This window comes from Lontra canadensis, unplaced genomic scaffold (genome assembly GCF_010015895.1).
Source record: "Lontra canadensis isolate GAN:19392208 unplaced genomic scaffold, GSC_riverotter_1.0 scaffold72, whole genome shotgun sequence".
NCBI classification, from domain to species: Eukaryota; Metazoa; Chordata; class Mammalia; order Carnivora; family Mustelidae; genus Lontra; species Lontra canadensis.
Window position 1 is genome coordinate 8,110,465 of NW_022631066.1, and position 21,824 is coordinate 8,132,288.

Here is a 21,824-nt window from a genome sequence, read left to right on the forward strand (position 1 = left end):
TTATTTGACAGAGATCACAAGTAGGCAGAGAGACAGGCGGGGGCGGGGGGAAGCAGGCTCCCCGCTGAGCAGAGAGCCCGATGCGGGGCTCGATCCCAGGACCCTGAGATCATGACCTGAGCCGAAGGCAGAGGCTTTAACCCACTGAGCCACCCAGGTACCCCATTTCCTTAATTCATTCTTGAATTTATTTTTAAATGAAAGGGTTTGGCAGTATTCTTGATGGTACATTGGTATCACTTACAATTAATAAAAAAACATACATAGTGAATAAAATCTGAAGCTTGCATCTGTACATGTGCTCTCCTCTCTCAGAAAATCTTTGAGAGACAACTTGGGTGGGGGGATGTTGTGTCTCGGGGCGGTGGGGGGCGCTGAAGTGGGATCAGGAAAACACTCACTTCTCCCAGGCTTTCATATTCAGTAAGGGTTTCTGGTTTAATTTTACTTATAAGTTTTGTTTACGCCAGGAATTCTCAACCTCAATAATTGACTTTTGGGCTAGATAATTCTTTGTTGTTAGAGATTGTCATATGCATTATAGGTTGGTTAGCAGCAACCCTGGCCTCTAGCCGCTAGATGCCAGCCCCACCCCACCCCACCCCCCAGCTGGGACAACCAAAGATGTTTCTAGACGTTTCCAGAAAGGCCATTGGTGGAGGAGGAAATCGTGCCTGGTTGAATGCCACTGTGTTTACATGTAAGCCATCACGTTGCTTTTACTGTCCTTGTCGTCATCGTCTTAAATTGTCACTTTGTTAGGTGTGCCTGTATAAAAGATACTGTAATTTTTGAGACCATGTTTTAGCACTTCTGTGACTGTTTGCATAACTCTGTTACCCCCAAAATGGAAGTGGCCCTGGCCTCTCCTCACATCTTCTCGGGACACCCCTCATCCCTTCACTATGAGGGCAGGTAGGCTCTCCCCGGTGGTTGTTACTTCTTCAGGGGCTCTCCTTGGTGAATGGAAGACTAGATCTTCCCTCCCCTCCTCGTGTGTTTGTCACCTATGTGCAGATATACTCCGTTATGGGACATGGCTTCATGTGTTACCCCATCGGTGGAGGACTACATTTTTGTGAGATGCTGTTTTAAATGTATGATCTCTTTAACAAAAGTCTGTGATGATGCTGGTTAATATCATTTACCCCTGGTTTTTGTTTTTCATTTGGAAAAACTGAGGCTTAGCTAGGTCAGGTGGCTTGCTCCCAACCACACTGCTAAAGGTGCTCTTCTGTTAAAACACAAGATCGGAAGCAGTCCGTCCCCAAGACAAAGAGATGTTTTTCTTAATGTTGAGATGCAGTATGGCTTCACAGGGATTGTGTTTATGATTACGTGGCAAATCCTGATGCAGTAATATCTGTTTAAAACTATAAACTTAAGGACGCCCCGTTGGCTCAGTCACTAGGGCACGTGACTCTGGATCGCGGGGTTTTGAGTTTGAGCCCCACGTTGGGTGTACAGATTACTCAAAAGTAAAAAATATTTAAAAAAAATATAAACCTAATTATAACCTAAAATATGATTACTATTTAAAAAATACTTTGGATGAAAACTTAAACTTACAAAAATGCTAGTAAGAATTATGTTGAAATAGGAGACTTCTGGCAGTTTTCTTTTTAACCCAGTTCTGATTTCTAAATGGGTTGTAATGTATTTTTTTCTTTAAAAAAAAAATGAAATTTGGAAGCTAAAAATGAAGACAGATGTAGTTGGGATTACTGTCAGAGTTAACTTTTTCTCTACCATTCTAGCCAGGGAGGGTCTGTATTTGGCACATTACGAATAAATGTTCGTGTGCCTGTGTCTGGGGACAGTGATCTTTCAGAGGTGATTTGCTGTACCTTGGGGTGGAGGGCTGGCCTGCCACCTTTAGTTGAAGGGAACACACAGGGTACTGCCATGGGGTCCCCAGCCAAAGTACGTACTGACAGAAACAGGCAGGGGGGCTGCTCCCTGTGTTTGTCGTTACTGTTTCTTAACACGAATGAGGCTGGGATGAGTTGAAGCCTTCTCTGCAAAATGAAAGGGCAGGGGACTTGCCGCAGGCCTGGAGGGGTTCATCTCAGCGGCTCCTCACGGTGCCGTCCCGGAAAGGTAATTCATTATGGACCACGTCACCATCAACTTTTTCATCAGGGAGGACTTGTAACCGGGACCAGATGGGCAAGACTGTGAAGGAAAGATGTGGCTGGCCCAGTTACATAAGCCGGGTTGATACTGGCTTGCCGGCAGCACGTGTAGAACGTGTTTTAAATGACATGAGTGTTGTCCCACATGTTATTTTTCTTGAAGTACCCTTCCATCTATCTGCTTCCTTTCATTCTTCATGTCTTAGTATGTGATAACAGATAGCTGGGCTTTGAATGGGTTTTTGGGTAGTGGTTATTCCCTGCATGTTCAAGGGGAACCATGTTCAGGTGCTAAGTGACTGGCACTCAGTCCTCATAACTAACCCTCTTAGGTGGCCTGGAGATTGCCTGTTCCAAACGGGAGTGAAGTGAGGCTCAGACAGGTTCTGTATGGCCGTATTTCCTTAGTGTTCCCTCTTGAACGAGGGGGTGGGGAGTAAATCTATCGAACCATCGTAAGTGAGCCTTTTTTTTAGCTTCTGGTGTGTATAGTTGTACTTGTCAAATGCTAGCTGTTCCCTAATTTAATAGCTGCTAAAATTTTCTGATGCTTTTGCTTGTTTACAGTTTCCATGTGTTACACCTAATGTGAAACTGAGATTTGGGTTAATTAACTACTCAGTATGATTATTTCCCTCAAGTATGGGGGGGCTTCGTTTGCCGATTTTGTTCTTCTTATTGATAACATTAGAGTACCTGTGGCTCATCTCGACTTTAAAGGAATTAACCTCTGAACCTGTATCTTGAACTCTTGTTTTTTGGCCTTGATTCTCTGCTCGCCCTCCCCACAACTACAGAATTCCTATAGGGTATGACCTGGCATGGGATTGCTTGACGCGTGTTTACAGTACACGTGATCTTCCCATGCATCAGTAGCTAGCCTTCTGTGCTCACCAGCAGCCCTGGCTCATGTCTTGGGAAGAAAAAAAAAAAGGTTTTAATATTTTTAAAGAGCTGTGGACATTTTATTCAAAGCTGTTTCTCAGCTTTTGTCTGATGTGTATCAGGAGAACAGCACAGTAACAGAGAACATAGCATTACTCTAGCCCGCCTGTCTGAATACATTTCAGCTCATTGAGCTAGATTTCTCTGAAAAGGGAACATTTCCAGCCAAATGTGTCCTAAAAAGATATCCAGGGTGGCAAACCCAGAACTTTGGTGCCTGCAGGTGCCATTTTTTTTTTTTATCCTTAATGTTTTAAATTATTCTCGGGCACTATGGCCAACACGAGGAAACCTAACGGCCCTAATGAACCTAATGAACCTAATGCCCAGGCTCAGAGAATGGACTGAAGCCTCATACTCTGGAAACGCGGTAAAGCCCACGAGTGTCAGTGGCCAAAAATCCAGCCCACGTGGTCTCCGTGCCTTTGTGCTGGTGACCTCTGCAGCCTGGCAGTGACGTGTGCTCTCTGAGGACTCCCACCCTGCTTGTAAGCCAGGAAGTCCAAGAGCATGAAGCACAGAGGCATATGGAAATTCCACTGTCGAGCTTAATATACCAACATGCGAAATGAATTTTTCATACTGGGTTTTGAAGAAATGGAAAACTTCCAGCTTTCCCTTGCTGCTGTGCCTTTTGGAGTTAGTGCCCTTTAAAGCAGCCGGAGGGGGTATGACTGTAATGTAAGCAGAGTGGTGTTTGCAAGTGAGAGCTATGTGAAAGGCAATGATGATTTTGGAAACATTATTCTGGGTGTTGAATTGAACAAAGAGTCATTACTGGAGGAAAAAAAAAAATACCCAGAAACACTTTAATAGTGTCTCGGATTTGGGCCCAGAGAACCATACTGTGAATTGAGTGGAAGATAAATAGAGAGGAAAGTAGCAAATTAAGGGGGACAAATAACCAGGGAGGGGCAGGCGCCCACTGGCATCAGCGAGAACATATAACCGGTGTCTGATGCATTTCCTTAAGAATCAGTGTTTGCAAATTGCTTCGTTGCATCTTAGCAGAATCTAATCTGAGTAACGAAGAGCTGACTAGCGAACATAGTTGGATGAATTCCCTCAGTACTCCTGAAATAGAGCAAGGAACAGTATAATGAAAAATAACAGAGAGAGTAGCTAGGGGCTTAACTTATGATCAGTGTTCATTACAACAAATGACACTTTCACTGCAGAGTTACCATAAAGATTATTGACTCTTACGTAACGTGGTTCCCATCTGGATAGATCTGAGAACAGCTCAGCCCCTGAATGAGAGGGCTGGAGCAAGAGGAGGACACTGCTGTACTCCATACCCTTATTCATTTCTTCCCTTAGTTCCGGAGAGCTGCCCATTCAGTGCCCTACACAGAGCAAAAGCCGGTGAAGCTTCTCGAAGGGAGGTTTCCCATGATTCTCCTTGACTAGAAGGGTTATATGTTATATTCAGTGAAGACTGGGCTTAGAAAGTGACTAAGCTTTTTTTTTTTTTTTTTTTTTTTTTTTTTTTTTTGGTAAATGATTTACTTATTTATTTGAGAGAGAGAGAGTGAGTGGTGGGGGGAGAAAGGGACAAAGGGAGAGAGAGAATGCCAGCTAGACTCTGGGGTGAGCGTGGAGCTGGACGTGGGGCTTGGTCCCACAACCCGGAGATCATGACCTGAGCCGAAACCAAGAGTTGGACGCTTAACTGACTGATCCTGAGCCCAGCTTGTCAGTAGTTTTATATCTAAGATCATCACCTGATATTCTTTGCCATTGGCTGTTTTCCTCAAGCATACATGTTACAGCACTTTAAAAAGTGTCCCTTTGGAAAGAAACTGTGTTGTGTAAAACTTTCAGCACACAACCCGAGAGCATTTTCCAACTCTGGCTTCAAACAAGGTTAGAAGGGACAGAGCACAGTGCATGTAACAGCCTTGGTTTACTGAGCACCTGTGTGGTACCTGCTAAACGTTTTGTTATTTCATCCTCCTAGTGACCCTGTGAGGGAGGTACTCTTCCTCTCATTCCCACATTTCCAGATGGAAAAGCGTGTTCAGAGAGGTTAGGTACGTTTGCTAAGGTTATCCAGCTGCCTTCTGTTGGAGATGAACTTCAAAGCCAGGTCTAACAGTCAGCCAGACGTTTTAACTCCCACACCGATGCTGAGCACAGAGAAAGATACCCTTTCTCTCTCCCTCAGTTTCTCGATCTCTAGACAGGCTGGCTAGATTTGAAAAGCAGACGGATCAGGGCTTGGACCCTTCCTTTTGCACTTGTGAGAAATCCTGCAGAACTGACCATCTCCTCAGAGTGGTTGCAGTACAAAAAGCATTCATGTTGAATGTGTGGTGAGACACAGTGATAAGCTTTTTTTTCATGATTTCCTCATTCATTCCTCAAAACTATAGGCAGCGTAGGTCTGTTTTACAGATTGCAGAACTGAGGCTTGGAGTGGTCCAAGCTGCACAGCTGTGAAGTCTGTCGAGAACCTTCATGTTCAGCCAGTATTATGTGGCTTATTGTGGCCAGTTTCAAAGTCAAGCCTGTAAGGTGTCACCCATAAGAGAAGGTCACCAGCAGTGTTAGCCAAAGGCTAACGGGAGGCAGAAGTAGAGCAAGGGAGCCTGAAGGGGCTAGTGAGTGAGGGGCTGTGTCATTGGCAAGAAAAGAAGCAAAGTGGCATTTGGGAACAAGTCAGTAATTGTCAAAAGAATAGTGAAGGCATCTCTGGGAGCTCAGGAGAAAAATCTTCGGATCCCACCCTTCCTGTAGTTTTCAGTTTCTTATTGCTGAGTTTTATGGAAGAAATAGTTTGGTGAGGAATGGAGAATGTAAAAATACTGTTAGCCTTGGGATAACCAGCAGATTTACTATTTGTCCCGAATCTCTTCTAAGCATCCAGTTTTCTCCTTTATAACAGGCACTAGTGGGATGCCCTGCCTCGTGACCATCCGCGGTGAGCTTCTGTACACTTCCCTGTGGCTCACCCCCCAGACTCCCTGGCCCTGAGGTCAGAGATGAGCAGGGTGATGTGCCCGTGTCTAGAATTGGTATTTGCCACTTCACAAGGAGCACAGCTGAGTGAGAAAGTCCAGCTGGCTGGGAAATGGCCAAACCCCAAACCCCGTGAGCACACGTGGCCTGCCGCTGCTTCTTCTCAAGCCCTTCCTAGTGGAGGCCTTGTGCAGTGTGCAGCCTGGTTGGCTGTGAGCTGAGGACCTTCGGCTCTTACAGTGAGGTTATTTTTTTCCCCCCTCGCTCTGGGAAGGAGAAGGACTGGCTACCCTTTTCTCCAACCAACTGGTGTTCATGGGCTTTGGGAGTTACTTGTATTGGCCTGAAAACTTTTACAGACTCATCCTGAGAACTGTTATAAATAATTAAAGACCGTGGAAGAACGTCTAGCTAAGTAGGATTACTCTTTAAAACAAACACTCTGTGCATATGTTTGTGTCCATGTGTCCGTCCATCCTTCCTCTTCTAAAGTGCTAAAACCAAGTGCCAAGAAAGAGTCTTTCCACTTTCAGAATGACTTTGATCTAGTACGGGAAGTGGCTGAGTCCCCCATAGTCACGTGGTATGCATCAGGATAACCACAAACACACGCGGCCCTCAAGCTCTTGAATTACAGCGTGTCTGATGGGGATGTGCTGAAAAACACTCACCGGATCTCAAAGACAATACAAGAAAACAAAACAAAACAAAAAAAACCTCATTAAACTTACATGATGTATTTCCCGAGTCATTTGTCCTTAAATTAAGGATGAAGTAGATCATTAATCATGCTTATATGGATTACACATTGAAATGATTTTATTTTAGATAAATTGGGTTAAATAAAATATATGAAGGTTGATTTCATTTGTTAACTTTTACTTTCCTGACGTGGCTACTAGAAAATTGGAAGTTACATTGGATTTTGTGTTTTGGACAGAACTATTCTGTAGATCTATGGAAGTATGGAGTTTGCCTCTACAAATTAGAAGTACTAACATCTGTTTAAAAATAAGATTTTAAAAGTAGCTTTCCGAAATATTGATGAGGGGAAAAATTAACTGCCTGTGGTTATATCGTGTAGGAGGTACTGCTGACCAAGAGGGGCTTTGGCTATTCCGGGGGAAATATACTGGGCAGGAATCTTGATGAGCAGTTGTTTGGGGATGACTATTTTTCCCCGAGAACATAGGTCCATTTGAATCAATTGATGCAGAACACGGTTTGTTAGTATTTGAAATAACTATCACGCCCGCGTTTCTGTGTCATTTTTCACCCACCTGCCATCCTGTTGGCCACATCATGACCACAATATCCTGTCCTGGAAACCAGAAGAAAAGAGCAGCCCCGGGGCGGTGTTCCACAGATATCCTGGTCCTCTGGCTTCTCCACGTCCTGCTTTGACTTTCACCGTCTGTATTTAGAATGCGCTCGCACCTTCCAGGAGTGTGTTGTGGGTGAGATTCCTAGATGAAACACTCGAGGTTCTTGGATAAGGTCTGTTGTGACAAGCGTGAGCTCTTCCCTCCCCACGCACAACCACAGTTTTCCTGTGAGTCGACAAGGCCCACTGGGGGCATCAAAGAACAAAAGCTTGAGCCCCGAGGGAGAGTCCTAACCTCTTCTTGATGCATTCCCAGCATCCCCACTCAGATTTACTGCTAATGCATCAGTCCTCCAGGAGATGCTTCTTAACGTCAAGCACAAACTCACAAACACCTTCATTTTTAACCTTTTTGCACTCAAAGACCATAAATCTCCCCGAGACGCTTAAAAATCTGATTTACAAAATCTAGGAGGAAGTGGATGACATATATTTAATCTGCTGAATATATCAGGCTGAAAGTAGTTTTTAAATGTCCCATTCCTTTGTGGAGTATGTTTTCTCCACAAAACTCAGAAACATGAGTGTATAACCAAAGAAGGGTGGCATTTAAAGGCTTATCTCCTGTTCAGCTCCCAACCGTGTCTTCTCCAGTGTTCTTTGGACAGTTGGTGGCTTGTTCCCAAATACCACTTTGTTTCCTAGCCACCAAAAGCTGGCTTCCTCCCCTCCTGCTGGCCTTTGCTTACTCTTAGTCAGTAGTTCAAAGATTGGTATCAGGAATGGATGAAAAGCACAGTTCAACTTGGTAGGCCGTGTTGCAGGGGTGGGGTTCCCCACTTCAGAGAGAGCTCAGTTTATAGGAGGGGAGATTCTGCTTTGCCAGGGAAACAGCCTGGAGTCACAGATAGAGCTTACTGTCTGTAGCTGCTGCTTCCTGAAGTCCCCTTGCTGAGAGAGAGCCTCCTAGAGAAAGCACTGTGTTCTTAAGTCTGCCTGTCTGTAGATGGTTTGCTTTCTGGTTTTTATTTTTAAGTTGTTTTTTTGTTTGTTTTTAAAATCTGGTTGTATATGGAACAAGACTAGCCTCACAGAAAAGAGGGGCACATGGTACAATGCTATCTAAGATCATAAGCATCGTGCCTTAATCTGACCCCAACATAAGAGGGACCTTAGAAATGTGAGCCTTGTAACGTTTCATTTAATGTGACTTTCCTGGAGGCTTAGACAAGTTAATAAAAGCCAAGTGCTTACACAAGCTTCATGTGTAAAGTTGGCCAGTTCCATTCAGATGTCCGACTCAGACAGGGTTGAAGCCGTTGCCTGGACGGTTCCAGCTGGGCAGGGTTTGGGTGCCGTCTCTTGCAGTACACAGTTATGTGAGGGGTGTGAAAGCGTGCAGGCTGGACGGTTATCGCCCCTGGGTAGGCCCAAACACCCCATCTTTGTCTAGGGAAGCAGATTATCCAGATACCAGATTAATTCCAAAGCCTTCTGAATCCAGTTCAACTGTTTTTTGCCCTGCCTCTGGAACCTAGAGGCTTGTACTTAAAGAGATGGCCAGCTTTCCCTTGACCTGGCCATGAGTCTCCTGCCATGGTCAAATCACCAAGCCTCCTGGGCAGAGAGAAACTGGGAAGAGGAAGGAGCAGTCCCAGGAACAGAGAGTCCCAACTGTTAGCCACAAAGAGGAAGAGGAGGAGGGGTAGGAGGAAAAATAACCTCTAATTATGCTTTTACTATTTGTCCTTACCTGAAAAACAGAAGAAAGAAAAAGCAAAGCTTCTGTGTTTAGACACTAATGTTCCTAGTTCTGTGACATTTGCTCTTCATTTGTAATATTACTTATACCTGGAGCCATGTGGTTTCTTTCATTCCTGTGATCATGTTTCAGGTTTAAATGAGTTGATAGAAAATACCCATGGACACTTGATGCACAAATGCCAACATATAGTAAGTGCTTAGTGAGTTTTGCTGTTGCGGTCATTGTCTTACTCAGTTAGAAGTCATGAACAACCTTGAGCCATTCATGAAGGAACCACATGTGGCCAGAAAGACCCTTACCTTTTCATGATCATAAAAGTTTACTCTGATTTTTAATTTGTCCAAAAGAAAAGGGAAAAAATCTCTACTGGTTTTATAATGTTCATTTTAACTTAATTCCCCTTTAAAAATGATTACTGTCTTCAGCTAGATCTTACTTATATTGGATAGGATTAATACTCACTAAAAGCCCACTGTACTTTAAAAGAGTTTATGGAAAGTCCTGGTCACAGTGCTGTGAAAGAGAGTCTCCACAACTCCACAAGAGGATGACAGACTGGGCCCCCAAGATGCCTCACAAAATGGCGCCATGGTGCATTTACTGCCCTTCTAGCCTCACCAACAGCCTTCCAGCCTGAGAAATCCTGCAGAAACAGAGGAGAACAGAAAGGAAACTGATGTACAAACGAAGATTTTGTGACAGAGGATAATTGCCCCCAAAGACTAGAACATTTGCTTTGGCCTGCATGACACACGGTCTTCCCACAGCTCAAAATGGGAAGCTGTTTGATCATCACTCGGAAGAGCAGGGAACTGAGGACAGTAGGAAATAGATGCTTTGGCCAAGATAGTCTTGCAATCTACCAGTAAATATTTATTGGGTGAGTTGGGGGTGGCAGACACTGGAGAAACACAATGATTAAGACAGTCCCTGTTTTAGAGGCACTAATGGTCCAGTTGGGAAGCTGTCCACAGAGCTAGATACGTTCAGTGTATCCCAGTAAGTGCAGGGGTGTTCGCTTTTATTCAGTCAACAGATGTTCATGCCATGCCCATGGCGAACCAGTCACACAGGATACCCAGCAAGACAGACAAGGTTCCTGCCCTCTCGGAGTTAGCCTGCTGTTAAGGGAGGCAGGAAAGAACAAGGAATCAAATAAATAAAATAATGATATTGTGACTGTTGGTGTGAAGGAAATGAATGTGGTTAAAGATGGGTAATGTCGGCCAAAGGACTTCTCTCAGGCTTTCACAGAAGTAGGTAAGAGTGATGTGTCAGTCAGGACGCAGTATCCGTTTGGTTGCAAGAAACGAAACACTGAGTGGGGATTATTTGGTTATTTTGTGCTAAAAATAATCCATCAATACAGTAGACTTCAGGCATGATGTAAGGTAAGGGCTCAGTGTCATTGGACCCCATCCCTCTTCATCCTTCAGTTTTGCTCTTTCTGGGCTGGTTTCTCTCCCAGGCAGGCTCTCTTCACAAGATGTCAACATGGCTGACCGCACACCTAGGCTCCTCACTGAAAAAAATGGAAAACAAAGAATTTCTCTTCCCAGTGGTTTGAGCAGAGATCATAGGTCTTTCTTTAGTTGGCTCAAATTGACCACAGACATGTATGAACTGGTCACTGGGCGCCCCCCACCCCCCCCGGGCAAAGGGAACGGTTTCAGACTGAGCCGGGTTTAGACACTAAAGCCAAGGCAGTGTAGCCATTCACTCTGAGGCATGGAATCTCTTTGGGCGTCCATACCCTCATCTGTAAGATGGAGATGGTGATCGTGCTTGTCTCTGGGACACCACGAGAAGAGTACTCCAGGCAAAGCAGATGGCAAGCATAAACCTCAGAAGTGGGCAGGGGCCTGACGTGTTTGCCCCTGCGGTGGGGGCCGGGAATATGGAGGGGAGGGTGGCAAGGAGAGAGAGCTGGCAGGTGCAGCCCAGAGTTGGAAGGGTTGGGGCAGCCAGCCATGTTTGTGTTCTCTGCTTCCTCTTAGAGACGTGACACTGGCTGGACATGCACAGACGTGCAGTACTCCCAGCCTGGGTCCTCACCACCTTCAGGGTGGTTGGGGGAGTGGTGTTTCGATGCCCGCTGCCAGCATTTACCCCATTGTTTGTACCATTGACCAGGACCACACTTGTGAGGGACAGAATCTCTCTCCAGCTTTGTTAATTCCTTCGGTCAGCTTACTGCCCAGACCCACTGGTCTCGGGGTTGAGCTGGTGTTACTCGGGGTGACGTTTCATGTTGGTGCTTTGATCCATTTTGTGTTGGTGGTGTCATAAGCAGGAAGGTCTTACTGCCTTTCAAGTCACGGTTTTGGGTGGTGCCTCACTCTTGCCTCAACTGAACTAATAATCTCTCCAGTCAAGGCTGTTTGGCAGGATGTGAAATTTAAAGTAGGTTATATAATCTCAACAAGTAATTTATGGTTATGTGGTATTAATATCAGCTGTCCGTGTTAAGGGATCCGTTAGAGAATTACTTTATTATGTAACTTTTGAGAGCCAGATTCAATTTAGTGAATTTTAATAGTAATGTTTTTTAAAGATAATTTTTGAAGGGGGCACGTTGCACAGATAAAAAGAATCCCTTACTCCCTTGTATTTATGTTGAAGTTTGTCTGAGTATGTTTTAGCAACACACGTGTATATGGCCGGATGTCTCTTTTTTTAATCTCTGCGAATGTTAAGTACTAGATCAAAAAATAATTCTTTTCATAAAAAATATTCAGGCCAGGTATGAAGTCTATTAAGGAAACTTGTTTGGGAAACTTACAAAGGCCCTTAGACTTGTTTCCTCTTGCCTTCTACTTTATTCTGGAAATTGCAACATTTAGCACTTCACAGTTTAATTTAAAAGGATTACCCATTTTCTTAAATGCTTAAGCAGGGAAGCAAGTTGCAGTTATTGATTTTTCTCTGCATGTATTCGGTGAAAGCTGGATTTGCTCCTTCCCCAGGGAACCTACCCCCTGAACTGCATGCTTGCCGGTGACAGCTCAGACCTCTGATACATAACCAAAGACCTTGCCTAATATCCTTGCAACTGCTCGGGGAATTTTTATTAAGTGAAAGTGTCATTAAAGTAGACAGGATGATGAAGTTTAATGAGCATCTTTTGTCATGAGATGGTTAGTTTTGCTCTGCCAGAATCCTCATTTTTTCCCCTCCAATGGGATAGTGAGCCTAAAATGTATGGGGTATCTTAAAATCTGCTTTATATTTCACATTTTTTTAGAGCTTAATATCTGTCTTAGGCCATCTGCAAATTCCTTTTGGCTATCTCCATGGATTTCAAAATGCGTGTTTATACTTTGCGCTATGCTGTGTGTTGGGGTTGCAGAGGGACGAGGGTTGTAATGGAGAAAAAACGGGAAGGACACAGACCGCTGTTAGTGAGCCGTACAGAACCATCTCTTGGAGGTTTGGTCTCAAAAAATCATTGCCTATTGAATTAATGAGATTTCTCCTGGGAATATGGTAACTATTAATTTTTTTCTTCTTCTTTAAGAGTCAGCAGTTTCTGTGCCTAAGGTTCTGTCACCAGCCCCTCATAGCTGCTAGATAGGATAAATAAAGATACTGCAAAATGCTTATTAATGATCTAGGCTTCACACTTTGTCTACAGATTTATTTGTGGAGATTTTAAATTTAGCATCCCACCATAAGATTACAGATTATAAACAGAATTATTTCCCTCCATTAATGTCACTGGCCATATAACTTGGATTTTCAGATTGGTGCTTTTCTTGGTCTTTATAAGGACTTTCCATGGAAACACCCAAAACAACAGGAGGGAGGCATATGACATGAGCAAATGACTTAAGAACAGCATATTGTTCCTCTCGCATACCTGGTGTTCTGAAACACAATATTTACATGGCACACCACGTGCTTCTTGCTGTGCCTTGAGTATATAGGCTACAAAATATGTGAACTCTGCAGCCCCACCCTCAAGAAAATGGTAGGCTTATTGAGAAGATAAATCTGAGAGATCTAAATTAGATGGGAGACAAGATAATTTAATGCATTAAGAGTTCAAACTTGGGGGGCACCTGGGTGGCTCAGTCGGTTAAGCGTCTGCCTTTGGCTCAGGTTGTGATCCTGGGGTCCTGAGATCAGGTCCTGCATCCGACACCCTGCTTGGAAGGGAGCCTGCTTCTTCCTCTCTCTCTGCCCCTCCCAAGCCTGTGCTCTGCCTCTCTGTGTCAAATAAATAAAATAAAATAAAATAAAAAGAATTTGAACTTGGGGGTAATTGCCTGGGTTTGATCTGGGTCTAAACTTTTAGAGGAGCCCGTCTTCCCTGGATTGTTGTGACCATGAAGGCCGAATGTCTGGTGGCCGTCACCGTGATGTGTCATTATCACGGCCCTCTGCCGGGCCTTCAGAATACCAAACTGAGAGCAGGAACCCATGTATCTTCAAGGACTTACTGGTGAAATCCTGATAAATCCCACAGTATTTTGTGAAGACAGAAATTGGGGCAGGGGGCCGAAAGCCCTGAAAAGCCTAAAAATACGCATGGGATCCGAATTGCGGGACAGGACCCAGGCAGGCATCCCAGACAGTAGTTAACACCGATCAGCAAGAAACAGACCGAAAGGAGTGCTGTCTGGCAGGAAGGGCTAATTCCAGGGCTCAGATCGATGTAGCACCATTTCATTTTCCAGACGCACGGAGGAGCCCAAGCCAGTCTGACTGCCAGAGCGAGGTAGACAGTGTGCCCATATTCCCATGTTCCAGTGATGGTAACAGATGTTCTGGAAAGAGAGAGGACTCTGAGGTTTGTCAGGTGCTAGGTGGCAGAGCTCACCCTCAGGTGGTCTTGACTGTCCGTCGCACTGCCTTCCTCCAGACCAACCTTCCTGCACTCAGGTGTGCTAGAGATCAGAGAGAGGATGTGGCTGAGTTCAGCATAATATGGCATGTTCTGTGGCCACTTCATGTCACCTACCAGGCTAGGTTCCTGACCAGGTGAGCAGTGGATGCATGAGCTTTCCATGCATAGACCAGGGAGAGATGATTCTGCCAGTTGTGGGACGTACTGGAGGAGGGACGGGACCCGTTACAATAATCTAATGACCATGAGATAGGGTCTGTGTTAGGGTGGAGAAAAAGAGTAGTTAAATCATAGGTTAATGAAAATCAGAATAATCACCATAAAATGAATGAGTCCATTGAGTTATGACCCTTTTGAGAAGCTATTGAAAGCTGTGTTCTCCTCCTGCCAAAAAAACACCTAGAGCTCTGCTTGGGGTTCCAGATACTTGGTCCCAAGCTAAGAATTTCAGAGAAAGCACCAAGGCTGATTTATGTGATCACCCAAAAAAGTGGCAGATGTCCAAATGACTTCTGTGTTTCTATCCTCGAGGTCTGGAGACCTGGAGGGACAGACCTGCGGAAGTCAGGGTAGGAAACTGTTCTGTGCTTTGATTGGGTTTAATAGCTCAGTGGCCAAATAGGAATAAGGCACCAGTAGGGGCTGACAATGGTGGTGGCTTGGGGAGGGGGGTACGGGGAGGTGCTTCTGGGGGTAGTCACTGAAGCTGCAGTTGACATCTTCTCTAGGGAAGAGAAAACAAGGATAAAAACAAACATAAGGGCTGAAGAAGTGTCCAAGAACCAAAATGGTGCACTGTAGCCACGAGAGGGAATTGTCATGGGGGCACCCACCGTGTTCTTCTGCTGCAGCCCTGGAGGGGTTGAGGGTCCGTAGGAGAGCCTGGGATCCAAAAGAAACAAGAAGACTCCAATGGGCTCTTTTCCCCCACAATGAAAATGCCGGTATTCAGTACAGTTTAGATGTCAGTAATAGAAGAGCGTGCAGAGCACACTCCTTAAGATGAGTCGCAGACTGTGTTCTGATTCCGGTGGGCTGGCCTTTGTTGCTGCGGTCCCAGCTGTCAGCGGGCACGACTGTTCCATTGCTGCAGGTGGCCCGTGTGCAGGCTGCTTTAACCGGATGCGTCTGAAGTGTTCGGTTAGATGACCCCGGCTGCCCATGGACCCGTTTCACAGGGAGTCCTCCCTGGGTGGTCGTCAGCAGGAATTCAGCGGGCGGCTGCTCCAGGCAGGGCCCGCTCCCATGCAGGTGAGAACAGAGAGCCCCGGGAGGGGGCTGAGTGGCACCAGCTCGCTCTTCAGACTCCTGTGTGTAATGGAACCTTTCCTGTCACTTTGGATCATTCTTTGGTGTTTTTTTCCACTCCTTAATCATCTTTCAATTACTCTCTGTCCACACCCGATGGTGGGGGAGAGGAGTGTTCCTAAGACTCTAGGGCTTGAACATTTTGTCCCCCAGCGGCTGCTGCCCTGTGGTGACCTTGAGCTTGGCTCCCTTTGTCGCCACTCTCAAGCTGGTGGCCCAGTTTCAGTGCCCACGGGAAGCCTCCTCCCTCTGAAGGTGCATAATGGCTAGGTCATACTCCTGGCTCTCTTGTGTGCTCAAAGGCAACACGTCAGGTGGAAGGAGCTGGTCAGCTTAGCCTGAGTCTGGGACCTTTGCGAGAGCTCAGAGATGTCCGCTGCCATTCTGGAACGCCTGCTCTGTCCCTGCACAGACAAGACCTTTCCTGTGTCTGGGTTGATCTTCACCTAGGCCCCATGAGGTATGAACCCGAGTGTTCATCCTCAGGTTGCAGATGCGGGTTTCAACTGTGGCCAGTGAGCCGCTTGCCCGAAGAAGTCACACGTCACTGAGGGCGAGCAGGGTGCCAGAAGGCAGAGGGGAGCAAAGTCCCAGGACTGTTGTTGGGGGATCCCTGGGGCAGGGTGCTGTGGGCTCCAGGAGGGCAGGACAGGTGCCGCCTGGGCAGGTCGCTAAGGAGACATGCTGGTCTGGGCAGTGCCTTGTGCCAGGGTCCGAGGGATGGTTAGGATTTTCCCAGGTGGAGGAGGTGGAAGGGGCAGGTGGAGCCGGAGAAGCTGCCTTCGCTAAGGCCGATGGGAAGGTATGTCGTGCGGGAAGTGATGTGGGGTCAGGAGGGCAGAAGCCATCCTGAAGGCTGTGCCTGTGTTAATTAGTCATGTTTCTTATTTTCAGTCTTTTTTGCTATTTTGACATCTTGGAGGTCTTGCTGGCTGGGGAGAGACTGCCCTTTCCAGGCCGAGCTCAATTCCTAGAGAGAACAACCAACTTAGCTGCCAGGTTGTCTTTGACACGTAAACCAGACAATCCAAAGCCAACCCCTGGACCACCTCCTTCATGGAACTCACACAGAAGAAGCTGGTATTTCCCCTGCCCTAAACCACCCCAGGGCCAGGTCCCATACAACTGGAGACCACCCTGATACATTGAGCACCCGGAAATTATTCCAACTGTCCAACCCGAAATTCACCCAAACCCACCCATTTCTTCCCATGAAACCACCATAAAGGACCAGGGTCCTGCTCCCTGCTTCGTTCCTTCTGCCTCCTCACCGACCCTGGCACTTCCCCAGTGACCATGTGTGGTATGGCATGCCCCGTCCTCTTGGGAAACTTCTTTCAATGGCATTGGCCTCTCCATGTCTCACTTAGGTCACCTCTAGAAGTTAAATCCTGGGTACATTCAAAACACAGGGTGTGAGCTTCAGAGAATGGGGGGGATCGGGGACCATCCAGTCCAGCTGGAATAGAGAGGAGACACTTTGCTCACCTGTTTCCTCTTCTTTTCGTAGAAACAGCACCCATTTTTCCTTTGGGGCACACTTTGTCCATTTTGAAACTTAGTTTTTTAACTTTTCCTTCTTTCCAATGACCTGCTACCCCCAGAAAGTCTCCCATTTTTTCTTCCACTGAAAGTAAGCACACGCCTCACTTCTAGGCTGCCCTATCAGGCCCAGAAAGGTCCATTTAACTGCATTAGTTTCCTGTTGTTATAACAAAGTACCATGAGCTTGGTGTCTGCAAACAAAGCAGATAGGTCCTCTTACAGTTCTGGAGGTCAGAAGTCTGAAATCAAAGTGTCTGCAGGGTTGTGTCCTTCTGGAAGCTCTGGGGGAGAATGCCCTTCCTTGCCCTTCCAGTTCCCAGAGGCTGCCTGCATTTCTTGCTTGGAGCCCCTTTCCTCCATCTTCAAGGCCAGCAGTGTAACCTGTTCAGATCTCTCTGACTCTGACCTTCCTTGTGAAGGTCAGAAGACTCTTGTGATTACATTGAGCCCACCCAGAAAATGCAGGCTAGTCTTCCCAGCCCCAGATCCTTAATCACCTCCACAGAGTCCCTGTATGATACAAGACGTTCACAGGTTTCAGGAGTGAGAGTTTCAGTATTTGGGGGAACCATTATTCTGCCTACCACACTGACTTACCAAATGGAAAGGCCATGCCTAATCCGTGGTGGAGCCAGGAATGGAACCCTGGACTTCGGACCCTCAGATACTTGTCATTACTGCTCTGCCCCAGTGAAGTCTCCCTGTGGGCACGGCCACCAGCACAGCCGGAGGAGTCGGGGGCCAGGCGGAGGACACAGCAGCACCCCTGTGTCGCCAGTGACTCACCGAGGAAGTGGGGACACGCATTTAGCTCTGCCTTAGTTGCTTTCTTCAAAGAGGATTAAAAGCTTTCTCCCAGAGATGCTTGGGCATTTGGCATTGATAGGAAATACCGTGGTTTTTTTTTTTTTCCCCCAAAGGAAAAAGCCCTAAAGAAGGAATCACGTAATTCTCTTTATTAAATCCCGCCAGCTACAACCCACGTCAGTCATGTTTTTCAGCAAGCATTTGCCGACCACTTCCAGTAGATGAACCAGGTACTGGGCTGTTTAACCACTGAAGCCACCATACTTGGAACACAGCATCGTTTTTTTTACAGAGGGAGAAACTGAGGCACGGCAAGCAAGAGATGTGGGGGATGCCATTCCTTTGCCCGGAGTCCACAGCTATTCAATTGTGAAAGGAGGATTTAAACATCAAGCTCAGGGATGCTCTGTCTGATCTGGCCCCACGTAGTGACTTGCTCTATAACCCCAGGAGGTCCAGGCGCAGTGGGGTCTGACTATAAAAAAAGGCAGATTTTTGAACATTGGAACATTCTAGTTCCTACCTAACAAAAGGAGCCTTGCTGAGTTGCAAACCGCTTTTGCACCCCCTTCTGAGATGACTTTGCTGGATCACCACGGTCAGGCCCAACAAAACCCCCACCTCTTCCTGGAAGCCCTCCGTGCCCACCTCGGCCCTTACTCCTTCAGGACGTGACACGTGGGCCCTTGTCAGAGCTCCTTTTCCCTCCTCTGGACATCATCTTTGTTGTCACTCTTGCCCGATTCGCCAGCTCACGCACTACGGAGCTGTCCTTCTGCAGGTTTCTGTGACCCTTAAAAGTTGAATGCTGTCTGAGTAAGAACAGGGATTTTTTTTTCCCTTCCGGGGATAAGGGTCTGCGGCAGAGAGGAGAGGTGCATGAGGCCGGAAGGGAGCCAGGAGTGCACAGCCCAGAGTCAGGCCTTTGCTGTGTGCGGGGCCAGAGGAGCTTGGAGCGCTGAGGCCTCTGGGGATAGCACCCTGCTGTGTGAGCGTGAAGAAAGCTGTGTCCTAGGAGGAGGGGAGGGGTCGGGGCTCCTAGAGGAAGAAGTATGTTTCTGGATATGTGTTGCTAAAGCTGAGGAATGTGGCGGAGGATTCTACTTTTGCTACTTCTTTAACCTGTTTGATGCCTCTGGGAGAGATGCTGCAGGGGGAGGGTGGGTGTCCCCCAGATACTAGAGGACAGACTTGCCATCATAAGATCCTTAATCACCTCTGCAGAGGCCCTTTTGCTGTTTAAGGAGATTGTCCCAAGTTCCTGGGATTGGGACAGGGACGTTAGTGGGGTTGGGGAAGCAAAAGGAGGACAGCTGGGCTGGCTGAAATGACCCCTGTGCCGAAACCAGTGGTTCCTTTCCTGGGATCCAGGGCCCCTGGGTGTCCATGACATAGACAGCAGGGGGCTCAGTGGCCCTTTTTTAAGTGGAGGGGAGAGGGGCCTTAGGTGGATTTAAAGAGCGTCTTAAATGGGGAGACAGTCCCCCCTTTACCTGGAGACATTCCCAGCCCCAGACCCTGCATTCTGAGCTCCGAGGGGCAGAGAACCCACCTTCATGGCCACTCGTAGCCCTTCTGGGGAGACACCCGGAAGCCTCTGCAGAAGACAGACCACACTGTGACCCATCACCGCCCCCTCATTACTCGGTCAGTTGGCCAGCTGTGTGTGTGAGGTCCGTCCTTGGGCCCGGCACCGCAGTGTCCGTGTCCTCAAGAGCATCTCCTGGGACACCTTGCACCGGGAGGTCAGTCTCGGTGTCCTCCCCCATTTACACGGCACAAGGCAGTGGTCATAAGCAGATCACGCGCCGCCCGTCCTCAGGAGGAGCGGAGGCACGCCCCAGGCTCTCTCTGGGACACACTTCTGTCCATAAGGGGAGTTAAGGTTGAACTGTATTTATTTGAGGGTGGCTTTTAATTTTCTTTAATCAGAATTACTCATAAATTATCAGTTAATTACTATCTGCTGTTGGGTTCAATCCTCTCAGCTACAGGCGAGCTACGCTCTGCGACGAATGCCATCCACTGTAATTGCAGGGTACTTTGTCAACATTTAATCAACGGTCCTTATTAACGTGGCATTGATGTGTGGCCGCCGTCCCAGCACTATCAATCACGAGTGAGCAGCCAAAGCAGGCTCGGACACCATTGCTCTCTGTCACATTATCCAGCCCCCGGGCTCTGCTGGCCAGGCACGATGTTCACTTTTCACTAAATGGACACTCTGTCTCCTCAGTTCGACCCAGTTTTTGTCACTGTTGACTTCAGCACTCACAGCGGTTCGAGCTTCAGTCCGGAGCAGCTGGGCTCAGCAGCACCGGTTCTCACAGCCCCGGGTCCCTCTTCCTTTGGTGTTTCCACCCTCAGCCCAGTGAGTGTGAAATTGCAGGACACTTGTCCAGAACTGACCTCATAGTGTGCTCTGTGTGTGCACATGCTTGTGCGTAAGAGAACTTTACATTCTGAAATAAAATGACCTGGACCAAGCAGAAGTGATCTTTTCGTTTTCTTTGGCTTCCTGAACATTCCTGGAGATAAATCTGTTCTCTAAAGCCCTCCCAGTAAAAGCTGGTCCTGTGTTAGCAAGGTGAATCTCACCGTTTCTCCCTCTCTCTTTTCAGCCTCTACGGCAGACACATGCAAGCAAACCCAGAACCGCCGAAGAAAAATAATGACAAATCGAAAAAGATCAGCCGGAAACCCCTGACAGCCAAGAACAAATAAAGGGTTGGCATGGGCTGAACTTCTGGTTGCTTCTCTCATTATGACTTCTATTCTCTGTTACTGTATTCCACAAATAAATACTGTGTGTGTGTGTGTTGTTGTTGTTTTCCCTCTTTCTAGCACTTATCACTTTACCTTTTAAATGCTTTCGGTAGGTGGTAGATTTTTTATAAATTCTTAAAACCATTTCCATTTGTTTGCTTAAAAATGCCAAAGGCAGGAAACAAAGCTCTAATTCAACTGCAAATTCCATAGTAGGCACGGAGTTCAGTCCCTTGAATAGACGTTCACAAAGTTGCGTATTATCAAAAGAATAATTAAAACCATATGATCGCTTAAATGTCACAGTTAACACCATTCACTCTTCTGTTTATTCACACAAGTCATTATTTTGCTCTGTTAAAAGCTTTCCGTAACCATCGAGATATTATGTTAAATAACAAATAATTTTTAATAAAATCTTAAGTTTGTATCACATGTTGCCTCTTGAATAAAGAACGGCCTGATCTTAGGGTGTGCACATCCTCGTTTATTTTCTTCCCCCCTAAACAATCCCATCCGAACTGTATTGGCTGTAGATGGTAAATTCTAGAACGTTCTGGGAAAGAAATGCAAAATTACATCAGAGTTGGTTTCTTCTCGCATTGATTTGTCAGGTTGGATTCCCCCCCCCCCTTTGAAGACTGTTTCTAAATTAGGAAGGAGCAGAAAAACAAATCTCTGGGAGACTCTGCCAAAGGATTTTGGAAAGCAGCACTTCTTAGCTGAAGAAATGGTGACTTCTGCCAGCGGCTGGTAGACAAAAGTTGTGAAACGGAGAGAGAAAAACTCAAGGATGTTTCTTGTCACTGCAGCAGATCTCAGAGCAGAGCACCCTCCCGCATGACTCTGGTGATGCCAGCGGGGTTGTGTGAACATGCACACCCAGCCCCACTCCCAGGGAAGAAACTGCAGCTGCAGAGTCATTAAACAAGCAATTGTGTAGCATCTGTGATAGGCAGCTTTGTTCTTACCGACAGTAATATGGATGTGAGTGAAAATAAACCCAAGCAGCATCCTTGCACTAAGAGGGCTGCCAACACCCAGCACCTCGAAACAAAAAGAGTGTGAAGACGTAACCCTCTCAGATTGTGGCGTGTCTACCCCGTCTCCCCTCCCTTCCGTTCTACAGTGGAACCCCCAAGAACCAGGATCCCCTGAGACATGGAAAAAAACAGAATCAAAACAACCAGAAAAAAAAATTCTGGATATACGTCGTAGACGGATTTTGCATTTGAATCAGAGAGACCACTGATCAAGATCAGGATCTACGCTGACTGTTTCTGGAAAACTTCCTGGTACACCATTCCTGTGGGCTAAGGGATTCCCCGGTGACATCTCCTGTTTGGGGTTAGGGTCAACTTAAGTTTTCTAGGGGCAGTCTTTCCCTCAGCCTGAATTTTTTCAATTGTTTTTTTAGCT

The 21,824-nt window shown here is 46.6% G+C and overlaps 1 protein-coding gene across 3 annotated transcripts in view; it reads left to right on the top strand.

Annotated features, from left to right (window-relative positions):
• The window catches only part of RSU1 (Ras suppressor protein 1), a 186,130-nt gene extending 165,247 nt beyond the window's left edge, over nt 1-20,883 (top strand). For all 3 annotated transcript variants that reach the window (XM_032880907.1, XM_032880906.1, XM_032880905.1), the window contains one exon: nt 20,261-20,883. In XM_032880907.1, coding sequence (XP_032736798.1) covers nt 20,261-20,346 — 86 coding nt within the window. In that variant the 3' untranslated portion in view covers nt 20,347-20,883. The remainder of the gene's footprint in view (nt 1-20,260) is intronic.
• Nucleotides 20,884-21,824: the final 941 nt, after the last annotated feature.